The following is a 12,477-nucleotide window of genomic DNA, read 5'->3' as shown; positions in this document are numbered from 1 at the left end:
AATTCGTCGCCTGTCAACTTTACCACCTGGGGGCCTGGGTGCCAAGGGAGGCAGGAGGGCCTAGAGGAGCTATCCCACGTTGAAGGTCAGGAAGGGCGGCAGTGAGGAGATACCCCTCGTCCAAAGTAAGGAGCAATGGCTGTGCTTTGCTGGAGCAGCCGTGAAGAGAGATACCCCACGCCCAAGGTAAGAGAAACCCAATTAAGACGGTAGGTGTTGCAAGAGGGCATCAGAGGGCAGACACACTGAAACCATACTCACAGAAAACTAGTCAGTCTAATCACACTAGGACCACAGCCTTGTCTAACTCAATGAAACTAAGCCATGCCCATGGGGCAACCCAAGATGGGCAGGTCATGGTGGAGAGATCTGACAGAATGTGGTCCACTGGAGAAGGGAATGGCAAACCACTTCAGTATTCTTGCCTTGAGAACCCATGAACAGTATGAAAAGGCAAAATGATAGGATACTGAAAGAGAAACTCCCCAGGTCACTAGGTACCCAATATGCTACTGGAGATCAGTGGACAAATAACTCCAGAAAGAATGAAGGGATGGAGCTAAAGCAAAAACAATACCCAGCTGTGGATGTGACTGGTGATAGAAACAAGGTTCAATGATGTAAAGAGCAATATTGCATAGGAATCTGGAATGTTAGGTCCATGAATCAAGGCAAATTGGAAGTGGTCAAACAAGAGGTGGCAAGAGAGAATGTCAACATTCTAGGAATCAGCGAACTGAAATGAACTGGAATGGGTGAATTTAACTCAGATGACCATTATATCTACTACTGTGGGCAGGAATCCCTCAGAAGAAATGAGTAGCCATCACGGTCAACAGAAGAGTCCGAAATGCAGTACTTGGATGCAATCTCAAAAACGACAGAATGATCTCTGTTCGTTTCCAAGGCAAACCATTCAATATAACAGTAATCCAAGTCTATGCCGCAACCAGTAACGCTGAAGAAGCTGAAGTTGAACGGTTCTATGAAGACCTACAAGACCTTTTAGAACTAACACCCAAAACAGATGTCCTTTTCATTATAGGGGACTGGAATGCAAAAGTAGGAAGTCAAGAAACACCTGGAGTAACAGGCAAATTTGGCCTTGGAATACAGAATGAAGCAGGGCAAAGACTAATAGAGTTTTGCCAAGAAAATGCACTGGTCATAACAAACACCCTCTTCCAACAACACAAGAGAAGACTCTATGCATGGAGATCATCAGATGGTCAGCACCGAAATCAGATTGATTATATTCTTTGCAGCCAAAGATGGAGAAGCTCTATACAGTCAGCAAAAACAAGACCAGGAGCTGACTGTGGCTCAGACCATGAACTCCTTATTGCCAAATTCAGACTTCAATTGAAGAAAGTGGGGAAAACCACTAGACCATTCAGTTATGACCTAAATCAAATCCCTTATGATGATACAGTAGAAGTGAGGAATAGATTTAAGGGCCTAGATCTGATAGATAGAGTGCCTGATGAACCATGGAATGAGGTTCGTGACATTGTACAGGAGACAGGGATCAAGACCATCCCCATGGAAAAGAAATGCAAAAAAGCAAAATGGCGGTCTGGGGAGGCCTTACCAATAGCTGTGAAAAGAAGAGAAGCGAAAAGCAAAGGAGAAAAGGAAAGATATAAGCATCTGAATGCAGAGTTCCAAAGAATAGCAAGAAGAGATAAGAAAGCCTTCTTCAGCGATCGATGCAAAGAAATAGAGGAAAACAACAGAATGGGAAAGACTAGAGATCTCTTCAAGAAAATCAGAGATACCAAAGGAACATTTCATGCAAAGATGGGCTCGATAAAGGACAGAAATGATATGGACCTAACAGAAGCAGAAAATATTAAAAAGAGATGGCAAGAATACACAGAAGAACTGTACAAAAAATATCTTCACGACCCAGATAATCACGATGGTGTAATCACTGACCTAGAGCCAGACATCCTGGAATGTGAAGTCAAGTGGGCCTAGAAAGCATCACTATGAACAAAGCTAGTGGAGGTGATAGAATTCCAGTTGAGCTATTCCAAATTCTGAAAGATGATGCTGTGCAAGTGCTGCACTCAATATGCCAGCAAATTTGGAAAACTCAGCAGTGGCTACAGGACTGGAAAGGTCAGTTTTCATTCCAATCCCAAAGAAAGGCAATGCCAAAGAATGCTCAAACTACTGCACAGTTGCACTCACCTCACACGCTAGTAAGGAAATGCTCAAAATTCTCCAAGCCAGGCTTCAGCAATATGTGAACTGTGTGATGTTCAAGCTGGTTTTAGAAAAGGCAGAGGAACCAGAGATCAAATTGCCAACATCTGCTGGATCATGGAAAAAGCAAGAGAGTTCCAGAAAAACTCTATTTCTGCTTTATTGACTTATGCCAAAGCCTTTGACTCTGTGGATCACAATAAACTGTGGACAATTCTGAAAGAGGTGGGAATACCAGACCACCTGACCTGCCTCTTGAGAAATTTGTATGCAGGTCAGGAAGCAACAGTTAAAACTGGACATGGAACAACAGACTGATTCCAAATAGGAAAAGGAGTACGTCAAGGCTGTATATTGTCACCCTGCTTATTTAACTTATATGCAGAGTACATCATGAGAAACGCTGGACTGGAAGAAACACAAACTGGAATCAAGATTGCTGGGAGAAATATCAATAACCTCAGATATGCAGATGACACCACCCTTATGACAGAAAGTGAAGAGGAACTCAAAAGCCTCTTGGTGAAAGTGAAAGTGGAGAGTGAAAAAGCTGGCTTAAAGCTCAACATTCAGAAAACGAAGATCATGGCATCCGGTCCCATCACTTCATGGGAAATAGATGGGGAAACAGTGGAAACAGTGTCAGACTTTATTTTTCTGGGCTCCAATTCACTGCAGATGGTGACTGCAGCCATGAAATTAAAAGACGCTTACTCCTTGGAAGGAAAGTTATGACCAACCTAGATAGCATATTCAAAAGCAGAGACATTACTTTGCCAACAAAGGTTCGTCTAGTCAAGGCTATGGTTTTTCCTGTGGTCATGTATGGATGTGAGTGTTGGACTGTGAAGAAGTCTGAGTGCCAAAGAATTGATGCTTTTGAAGTGTGATGGTGGAGAGGACTCTTGAGAGTCCCTTGGACTGCAAGGAGATCCAACCAGTCCATTCTGAAGGCTATCAGCCCTGGGATTTCTTTGGAAGGAATGATGCTGAAGCTGAAACTCCAGTACTTTGGCCACCTCATGCGAAGAGTTGACTCACTGGAAAAGACTGATGCTGGGAGGGATTGGGGGCAAGAGGAGAAGGGGATGACAGAGGATGAGATGGCTGGATGGCATCACCGACTCGATGGACGTGAGTCTCAGTGAACTCCGGGAGTTGATGATGGACAGGGAGGCCTGGCCAGCTGCGATTCATGGGATCACAAAGAGTCGGATACGACTGAGTGACTTATCTGATCTGATCCCTATTTTACACATAATGGGACTATTTAGAAACATCCAAAGTTGATAGTTATTACAGTATCTGCTTAGGATACCTGTTGGGTATCTGGGTTCATAGAAAGGAAGATCTTTGAGACATTTGTATAGTCTACTTACTATGTGTAGAAGATCAAACATGTAATTGTCTTGATATTTTACTCGTCCTAATGTGACATGTCCTGTGGACAGAGAAGCCTGGTGGGCTATAATGCATGGGGTCACGATAGAGTCAGACGGGACTTAGCACCTAAACAACAATAAACATATGTCTCAGCACTTTCACTTGTACACAGATGTTTTTATCAGCATTATTCATAATAATCAAAAGGTTGTTTCCCAGATGTCCAGCAATGGATGAATGGATAATCAAAATATAACAGAATGTGCTTCAAAGAACATCATCAAGAAAGCAAGAATCCAGGAGTTGTCATTTCCTTCTCCAGGGGATCTTCCCAACCCAGGGATTAAACTCAGTCTCCTGCATTGCAGGCATATTCTTTACCACTGAGCCACTAGAGAAGCCCGAGTCATATGATAACTTTACATTAATCCTTTGAGGAACTGCAGAATCATTTTCCAAAGCATCTGCACTATTTCATATTCCTATCAGTAGTTGACTTCAGTGACTCCACATCTTTGTCAACATTTGTTGGCTTTTTGATTCTAGCCATCCTAATAGGTATGAAGTTGTATCTCATTGTGATTTTTATTTGCATTCTGTGAAGACTAAGATCCTTTGTGGATTTTTAATTGGATTGCCATTTTTTTAACTGAATTGTATTGAGAGATCTTTATTTATTCCAGATATAAGTTTCTTTTCAAATAAGTCATATTTGGTAATCTCTCATCCTTTGGGTTGTCTCATTTTCTTCATGGTGTTCTTTGAAGCATGGAAGTTGTTTTTTTCTTTTTAATTTTAATTTTTTAATTTATGGAAGTATGCTAACACATTTACAGAAAACTTAGAAAATATAGAACAAGGTTACATACAGTTCCACTATATATTATAATTTTTTTAAGTAGATAAATTAAGATTTTTAGTTGGCATTTCAATAAAAACTCAAAAATTAATAGAATGAGTATACAGAGAAGAAGGATATAGTAGACCTGAAAACCACTGTGAACCAATTTAACATAATTAAGATTTATGCAGTTTTCACACAACAGCAGGATATAAATTCTATTCAAGTTCCTATAGGCTGTAAACTAGGAGATACAGGAACATATCCAGGGATGTTCAAAAATTGAACAGTGCAAAAATTTCATGGTCTGAAGGATTGAAATCATACAGTCTGTTCTTTTATTCCTGTGGAATTATGTTAGAAATCAATATCAAAAGATACTTGAAAATAACCCACATATCTTCAAGTATGATGTCACAAGTACAGTGTGACATTTAACCAAGAGAGATCTTCAACTTAGCCATTGAAAGCCTCAATGAAGTTAGACTGAAAAAAAACACAGAGGATGATTGCAGAGAAGAAAGCATTTGAATGGGAAATTAGTATAAAAATAAGAAATTCATGTTAAGGATACCTTAAACTTCCCTTGTGGGCTTCCCCTGTGGCTCAGCTGGTAAAGAATCCACCTGCAATGCAGGAGACCTGGGTTTGATCCCTGGTTTGGGAAGATCCCCTGGAGAAGGGAAAGAAAGGAGAAGTGGGTACTCCAGTGTTCTGGCTTGGGAAATTCCGCGGACTGTATAGTCCATGGGGTCGCAAAGAGTTGGACACAACTGAGTGACTTTCATTCATTCATACTTTATACAGAATCCCATGTATTTGGAAATTAAATGTCCACTTTTAAATGATGAGTGTATCTAAAAGGCCATAACAAGGAAAATTAGGAAATATTTATAATAGAATAAAAAAAGAGATTTTACCAGAATTTGTTGCATGCAGCTGAAGCTACTCAGTGCAATTAAATACAGTGTGGAGCCTTGAATAAGGTATGAAAACAAATAATGGGCAGTAGCAGAAAGTTTTGGATTTGAACAAAATCTGTACTTTAGTTAATAATACTGTATCACTTGTTAATTTCCTGTTTTTTTAACAACATAGTATTTCTTTATATTCTCAGAATTAGATTAGAAGTTTCCATCCGCATTCAAAATTTTTTTCAAATCACTAAGATAATAAATTTTCTAGACTTTTAGCAGTAATACTAGATGCCAAAATACATGGAACTATATCAAAGTTTTGAGTGAATACAGATTAGAAATCTAGCATTCTGTTCATACTAAGTCAAACAAGTGGAATCAAAATGTCATAAATTTTTTTGGTTTGGCAAAAATTCATAAATTTTCTAAAATATATATATTATACATACTACACACACACACACACAGAAGCTTTCCTACTACCAGAAGCACAAAAGTTTTTAATTTTGATAAAGTCCCACTTATCTATTTTGTCTGGTTGCTTTTGTTGCTATTGGTATTTTGGTGTCATATCTACGAATTCTTTGTCCAATTCAAGTTCATGAAGATTTACCCCCCCCCCTTTTTTTTTTAAAGAGTTTTGTAGTTTTAGCTCTTAAATTTAATTCTTTGATCCACTTTGAGTTAAGTTTTCTACATGCTGTAAAGAGTCCAACCGTGTTCTTTTGCATGAAACTATTTAGTTGTCCCATAACTGTTTGTTGAAAAGACATTTTTCTCCTATTGAATAGTCTTAGAACCCTTTTTGTAGATCAACTGATCATAGATGTATGGGCTTATTTCTGAGTTTTCAATTTTATTCTGTTGTCTACATATCAGTTGTTCTAGAACCACACTGTTTTGATAATCATTGGTTAGAGGTTAAGTTTTGAAATCGGGAAGTGTGAGTTTTCTTTTTAGGAATATTTTGGCTATTCTGAGTCTTGCAATTCTATATAAGTTTTAGAATCAGCATGTCAATTTCTGCAAAGATGTCAGAATTCTGGTATAGATTGCTTTGAATCTTTTGGTTTAAGGAATATTGCTGTCTTAACACTGTCTATTGATCCATGAACAGGGTTGTTTTTCCTATTAGTTAGATCTTTTTTAATTTCTCTCAACAGTGTTTTTGTAATATGTTATATTTTCTGTTGTTAATTTCATTCCTAAGTATCCCTTTTGATGCTGTTGTGAATGGAATTGCTTTTTAAATATTACTTTTGGATTGATCAGTGCAAATGTATAGAAATAAAATTGATATTTTTATGTTGATCTTTATCCTTCAATCTTGTTGAACTCATGTATTAGTTCTGATAGCTTTTAAAAATAGATTTTATAGGACTTTCTAAGTAAAAGATCATGAATGTCATTTGTGAATAGTGATAGTTTTACTTTTGTTTTCCAATCTGGATGCCTTTTCTTGCATTATAGCTCTGGCTAAAGTCTTTAATACTGGGCTCAGTAAGAGTGGCATGGTAGACGACTTTGTCTTGTTCTTAATCTTAACAGGAACGCAGCCAGTCTTTCACCATTCCATATGTTATTAGCTGTGGGGTTTTTGTAGATGTCCTTTTATCAGGTTGAGGAAGTTCCTTTTTATTCCTAGTTTGTTGAGTGTTTTTTATAGTGAAAAAATGTGTTTTGTCAAATGCTTTTTTTGGCATTAGTATATTGAGGTGACCATGTGATAGTTTTTTTTTTATTATTGATAAAATGTACTACATTAATTGATTTTTGGCTTAAACCCAACATGCATCTCTGGTATAAATCCTATTTGATCATGACACATAATTCTGTTTTTATGTTGCTAGTATTTTGTTGAGGGGTTTTGTTTTCTTTTGGTCTGTAGTTTTCTTGTGATTTCTTTGTGCACCTTTGGTATCTGGATAACAATGACTTCATAAAATGAGTTGGGAAGTGCTTTTCTGTTTTTTTGAAAGAGTTTGTGAAGAAGTCATGTTAAGTCTTTGAATGGTGGTAGAATTCAGTGGTGAAATCATCTGGGCAGTTTTCTTTCTACTGATTTATTCTCTAAGTCTTTTGAAATTGATTATTTTTTTTATTGAATCAGTGTTGGCAATTCTTGTGTTTCTAGGAATTTGTCCATCTAGTTATCTAATTTGTTGGTATACAGTTGTTTATAGTATTCTCTAACAATCCTTTTGTTTTGTTTTGTTTTGACTGATGGTAGGACCTGGAGGGAGACTAGAAACTCCAAAAATAAATTATCAAAGAATACTCAGAATTTTGCATGCTCTTTAGTTATGTTGCAGTTTTATCCTCACAAATGATAAAAATAAGCTGGTAGACTGAGTCAAGAAACAAAACATGGGATTTGTAAGGGAGATACGAGAGAAGAGATTTATACAATCTAGGAATAATGTATCTTGTTTTCATGTATTTGCAGTAAGCTACCAAAGAGGTGAGCCTACGTTCCTCTGAACAGTACTGTTTGTCAGGAGGCTGGGTAGAGATATCAAAGAAAACAGTTTCAGTTCTTTAAGGATTTTCAACAAAAGCTATGATTAACTACCTGATAGCTCAGTTGGTAAAGAATCCACCTGCAATGCAGGAGACCCCAGTTCTATTCCTGGCTTGGGAAGATCCGCTGGAGAAAGGATAGACTACCCACTTCAGTATTCTTGGGCTTCCCTTGTGGCTCAGCTGGTGAAGAATCCGCCTGCAGTGCAGGAGACCAGGTTTTGATCCCTGGGTTGGGAGGATCCCCTGGAGAAGGAAAAGGCTTCCTACTCCAGTATTCTGGCCTGGAGAATTCCATGGACATGGGATTGCAAAGAGTTGGACACCCCTGAGCGACTTTCATTTCACTTCCCTACGTCATAAGCTGCCTTTAGGTAATTACTCCCAGTTAGTCACTTCTAATGGCACCCCACTCCAGTACTCTTGCCTGGAAAATCCCATGGATGGAGGAGCTTGGTAGGCTACAGTCCATGGGGTTGCGAAGAGTCGGACACGACTGAGCGACTTCACTTTCACTTTTCACTTTCATGCATTGGAGAAGGAAATGGCAACCCACTCCAGTGTTCTTGCCTGGAGAATCCCAGGGATGGGGAAGCCTGGTGGGTTTCCGTCTCTGGGGTTGCACAGAGTCGGACACGACTGAAGCTACTTAGCAGCAGCAGCAGCAGTAGCAGAAGTAACTTCTATCTTAGTTAGGTTAGGTCTTTATCATTTCTTTTATCAGAATTTTTTAAATTAAAGCTTTTAGTAGATTCTAAAATCAGATTTCCTTCCTGGACTAGTTAAGTTTTAGGACCTGAACAAGATTACTTGATATTTGTGAGTATTGTATTGTCTGCCCACCTGTGTTATGTTTATGGAAGAACTAATTTTTGAAGAAATGTGAACAATTACAGACTTTTCATTTTCATAGCGATACAGGAAGCTCAAAGAATCAAGATACTATGGCTGCACAAAATGTTCATCGAAAGTCTCAAAAGAGTGTATATACATGCACGACACCAGCAAAGTCTAACTTGGATTCTGGAGAGCCTGGGACTTCAATTTTGGAAGGAAGGTATGCATGTGTCCTAAGGATAATAGGATTTACTCACTATATTTGTTACCCATTGACTGTAAGAAATTACTCCCAAAGGTTCATTTTAATTTTGTTAGTGCCTTGCAAACATTGTTTCACAGTTTCTGTGGTAGAAATCTGAGAGTGACTTAGCTGGCTAGTTCTGGCTCAGGGATTCTTATGAGGTATAGCAATCAAGATATCTATCTAGTTTGCAGTCCTTTGCCTGTTTAGAGCATAGAGGATCTACTTATTGAGTGGCTTGCTCACAGGTTATTAGCTGGAGGCTAGAGTTTGTTTGTCATGTGGCTGTCTCCATTGGTTTATTCAATAAGGCAGCTGGCTTCCCACAAAGCAGATGATCCAAGTGAAAGTGTGGCTGTGACAGAGGTCATAGTCTTTTAATGACCTAGTCTTTGAAGTCTTGGATTTTATTCTGTTTAGAAACAAGTCACTCAGTCTATGTCATACTCAGAAGGGAGTTAGAATTGGGCTATACTTTTTGAAAGAAGCATTATCTAAGAATTTGTCGATGTATGTTTAAAGAGAGCATACTCAGCGAGTAAACCAAATTACCCTACTCATAATATCTGAAGTCATAAACGCTTTTTCAAAATGAAGGAATGGTAAATTATAGCAGATTTTCAGACTTTAAAGGGATAACTAAGATTTCTTTACTGTTTGAAAGCTCTTGACTACTAGGCCTGTCCTGGGTTCATAATAGGAGGATGAGGATCTAGGACTGGGATAAACCAAGTCATTTCTGAACAATTTTCAATTACTTGTTTTTGCCGGTAGTTTTAAAAAAAATTAAGATAAGCTGATTTATTTCTAATGATTTGATTTTTATCAAAGTGTGTTATTGAGCTAACTTAAATGTGTAACTCTGACTCATGAGTTAGTATAAAGGTTGTAAAATTCAGTGTTACTGTGTTTAAATCAAATGTGGGATTAAATTGTAGATTTTTAAACTTTTTGTTTTATGAATCAAGTAGGTATACTCTTAACGTCCTTTAACATCACTAATGGTATTATAAGAAACAAAACATTTTGCAGTTTTAGGAGAAAAATGACCATAAAGATAGCTATATTAAATAGCTACATTACAAAAGCACAAATTTTGTGGTTTCCTTTTTTTCCTTAAGTGGACCTTTTCGGCTCAAGAATTATTTAACGTCTGGAAAGAACAATTCAGATGTGGATGATAATGTAGTTCAGGAAAATTTGAGTAAGTTATGATTTATTTTCTACTGTCTTGATTTTTATAGCATTATAAATATGGAGTAAGGTGTACTGTGTTTTTTTTTTTAATATCTTTTATTTATTTATGTGGCTGAACTGGGTCTTAGTTGCAGCACGTGAACACTTAGTTGCAGTATGTGAGATCTAGTTCCCTGACCTGGGATTGAAGCTGGGCACCTTGGATTGGAAGCTGGACTCTTAGCCACTAACCACCAGGGAAGTCCCTGTGCTGTGTTTCATTTAAATTATCACCATTGACATTTTTATGGCAAAAATGTATTGACCTACCCTTAAGAGCCTTATTTTATGGTTAGAGATTTGTAAAACCTTACAACTGGGTGCGAGAGGGAGGGAGGGAAAGATAAAAAGAAAGAGTAAGATGAGTGACGGTCCTTTCTTTGAAGTAGGACATAATATAATTGGCATTTAAGGTGCCTACTCCAGTAGTTTAAAATGTCAGGCTGATAAGAGTATAAATGAAGCAAGATTCGCCATATATTGATGATTACTGAAGCTAAATGTTGAAGTTTTAAAAATGCCTCTTTATAGTTTTATAATTTTTTATGCCCCTAAAGAATGTGCTTGACATATGATATATTATACTTTTTTTTTCTTTCCTACTTCACTAATTCTTTTTCCTTTTAAATAGTTTTTTCTCCCTCTGTTTAGATTTACTTTTATTATTTTTCTCTACTAAGTGGAATGCTTTTTATATTTATTTTTCTACTTTTTATTTGGTAAAGAGTTTGCATTTTCTGGAGTATAGTTTTAGTTAAAAAAAATTTTTTTTTAATAGAGTGTTTTTACTATTGTATACTCTAAATTTCAGTGGTGATTTTTCTTTGACCGAAATGTTTTTTAAAAGAGTACATTCATCAAGAGCTTGGTCTCCATAGTCAGGAACCTGGAAGTGAGTCTAGCTTTACCAGTTAGCGATGTTGAGTAAGGTTTTTAAGTGTTCTTAGCTTCAGCTTCCTTATTTATAAAATGGTGATAGCAATTCTCATCATATGAATTGATCCAAAGATGAATATACATTCTTTGCTTAGTTTCTTTTTTAATATATTATTTTATTTGGCTTTGTCGAGCCTTAGTTGCGGCACGTTGGATCTTCAAGTCATGGGTGATCTTTTGTTGTGGAACATGATCTCTGGTTGTGACCCATGGGCTCAGTAGTTGGGTTGTGAAGGCTTGTTGCTTTGCAATATATGGTATCTTAGATCTCTGACCAGGGTTTGAACCTGTATCCCCTGCCTAGGAAGGCAGATTCTGAACCACTGGATCACCACTAAGGGTCCTCTGCTTAGATTTAATACTGGTATATGTTGAATATGCAGTGTTCACTGTTATCCTAAGAAGTTGTGTTTTGTTTTTTTTGTTGTTGTTGTTTATAGTTTCTAGTTTTGATTCACTGTTCTAGATAACTTTGGCCTGTATTATTAATTCTTTGAATATGCTTAGAACACATAACTCATGGAAGAATTTCATAATTCTTCTGTGGATGCTTAAAAAAGATATTACTACTTTTTGTGTACACGCATGTGTGCTAAGTCTTCAGTTGTGTCTGATTCTTTGTGACTTTTTGGACTGTAGCCCACTAGGCTCTGTCTGTGGATTCTCCAGGCAAGAATACTGGAGTGGGTTGCCTTGCCCTCTCCCAGGGCATCTTCCCAACCCAGGGATTGAACCCGCATCTGTTATGTCTCCTGCATTGGCAGGAGGGTTCTTTACCACTAGCACCACCTGGGAAGCCCCTTTTTGTGTACAGATGTGGATGAAAATATGTGTATACACTCATTATTAATGTAAATGAATATATATTTTAGTATACTTTGAATATTAAATACTTGAAATTCTTAAATATTTATGGAATATTATGGAATACTTACTGTACATTCTTCTATGGGAAAAAGATATCAAAATTTGTGGTTTGTTGGGATACTGAGAGTAAGAAAATAAAGTACAGATTTTTGGAGTAGAAAATAGGAGTTAGATTTTTAGGTAGATGGGCAGAAAAAGTCTTACTGAAGAAGTGATAATTTGAGCAGAGATATGAGAAAGGTGAGAAATCAAATGATGCAGCTGTATGGGGAAATAGCGCTCCATGCAGATAGAAGATAAGGGCAAAGGTTTTGATGTGGTAAAGACTCAATTCTGATTGAAAAACACCAAGGAAGCTGGGAAGGAGGGGGAGGAGGAAGACAATGAAAGGAGAGAGTAGTAGGAGATGATGTCACAGAGGGAATAAGAATGAAGGATCTTATACAATGTTAAAGACTACCATAAGGATTTGGGCTTTATGCAGG

At 37.5% G+C, this 12,477-nt stretch overlaps 1 protein-coding gene across 6 annotated transcripts in view; it reads left to right on the top strand.

The window, feature by feature from the left end:
* CENPC (centromere protein C) overlaps positions 1–12,477 on the top strand; it is a 93,808-nt gene that overhangs the window by 55,838 nt on the left and 25,493 nt on the right. For all 6 annotated transcript variants that reach the window (XR_011567211.1, XM_070791529.1, XM_070791528.1 and 3 more), the window contains exons 11-12: positions 8,786–8,929; positions 10,075–10,157. Coding sequence is in view for 5 of the 6 variants with exons in the window: in XM_070791529.1 (XP_070647630.1) it covers positions 8,786–8,929; positions 10,075–10,157 (227 nt within the window). In the remaining variant the exon portion in view is untranslated. The remainder of the gene's footprint in view (positions 1–8,785; positions 8,930–10,074; positions 10,158–12,477) is intronic.

This window comes from Bos indicus, chromosome 6 (assembly GCF_029378745.1).
Source record: "Bos indicus isolate NIAB-ARS_2022 breed Sahiwal x Tharparkar chromosome 6, NIAB-ARS_B.indTharparkar_mat_pri_1.0, whole genome shotgun sequence".
Taxonomy (NCBI): domain Eukaryota; kingdom Metazoa; phylum Chordata; class Mammalia; order Artiodactyla; family Bovidae; genus Bos; species Bos indicus.
The sequence above is the reverse complement of the archived record's forward strand: the minus strand, read 5'-3'. Positions and strand labels throughout refer to the sequence as shown.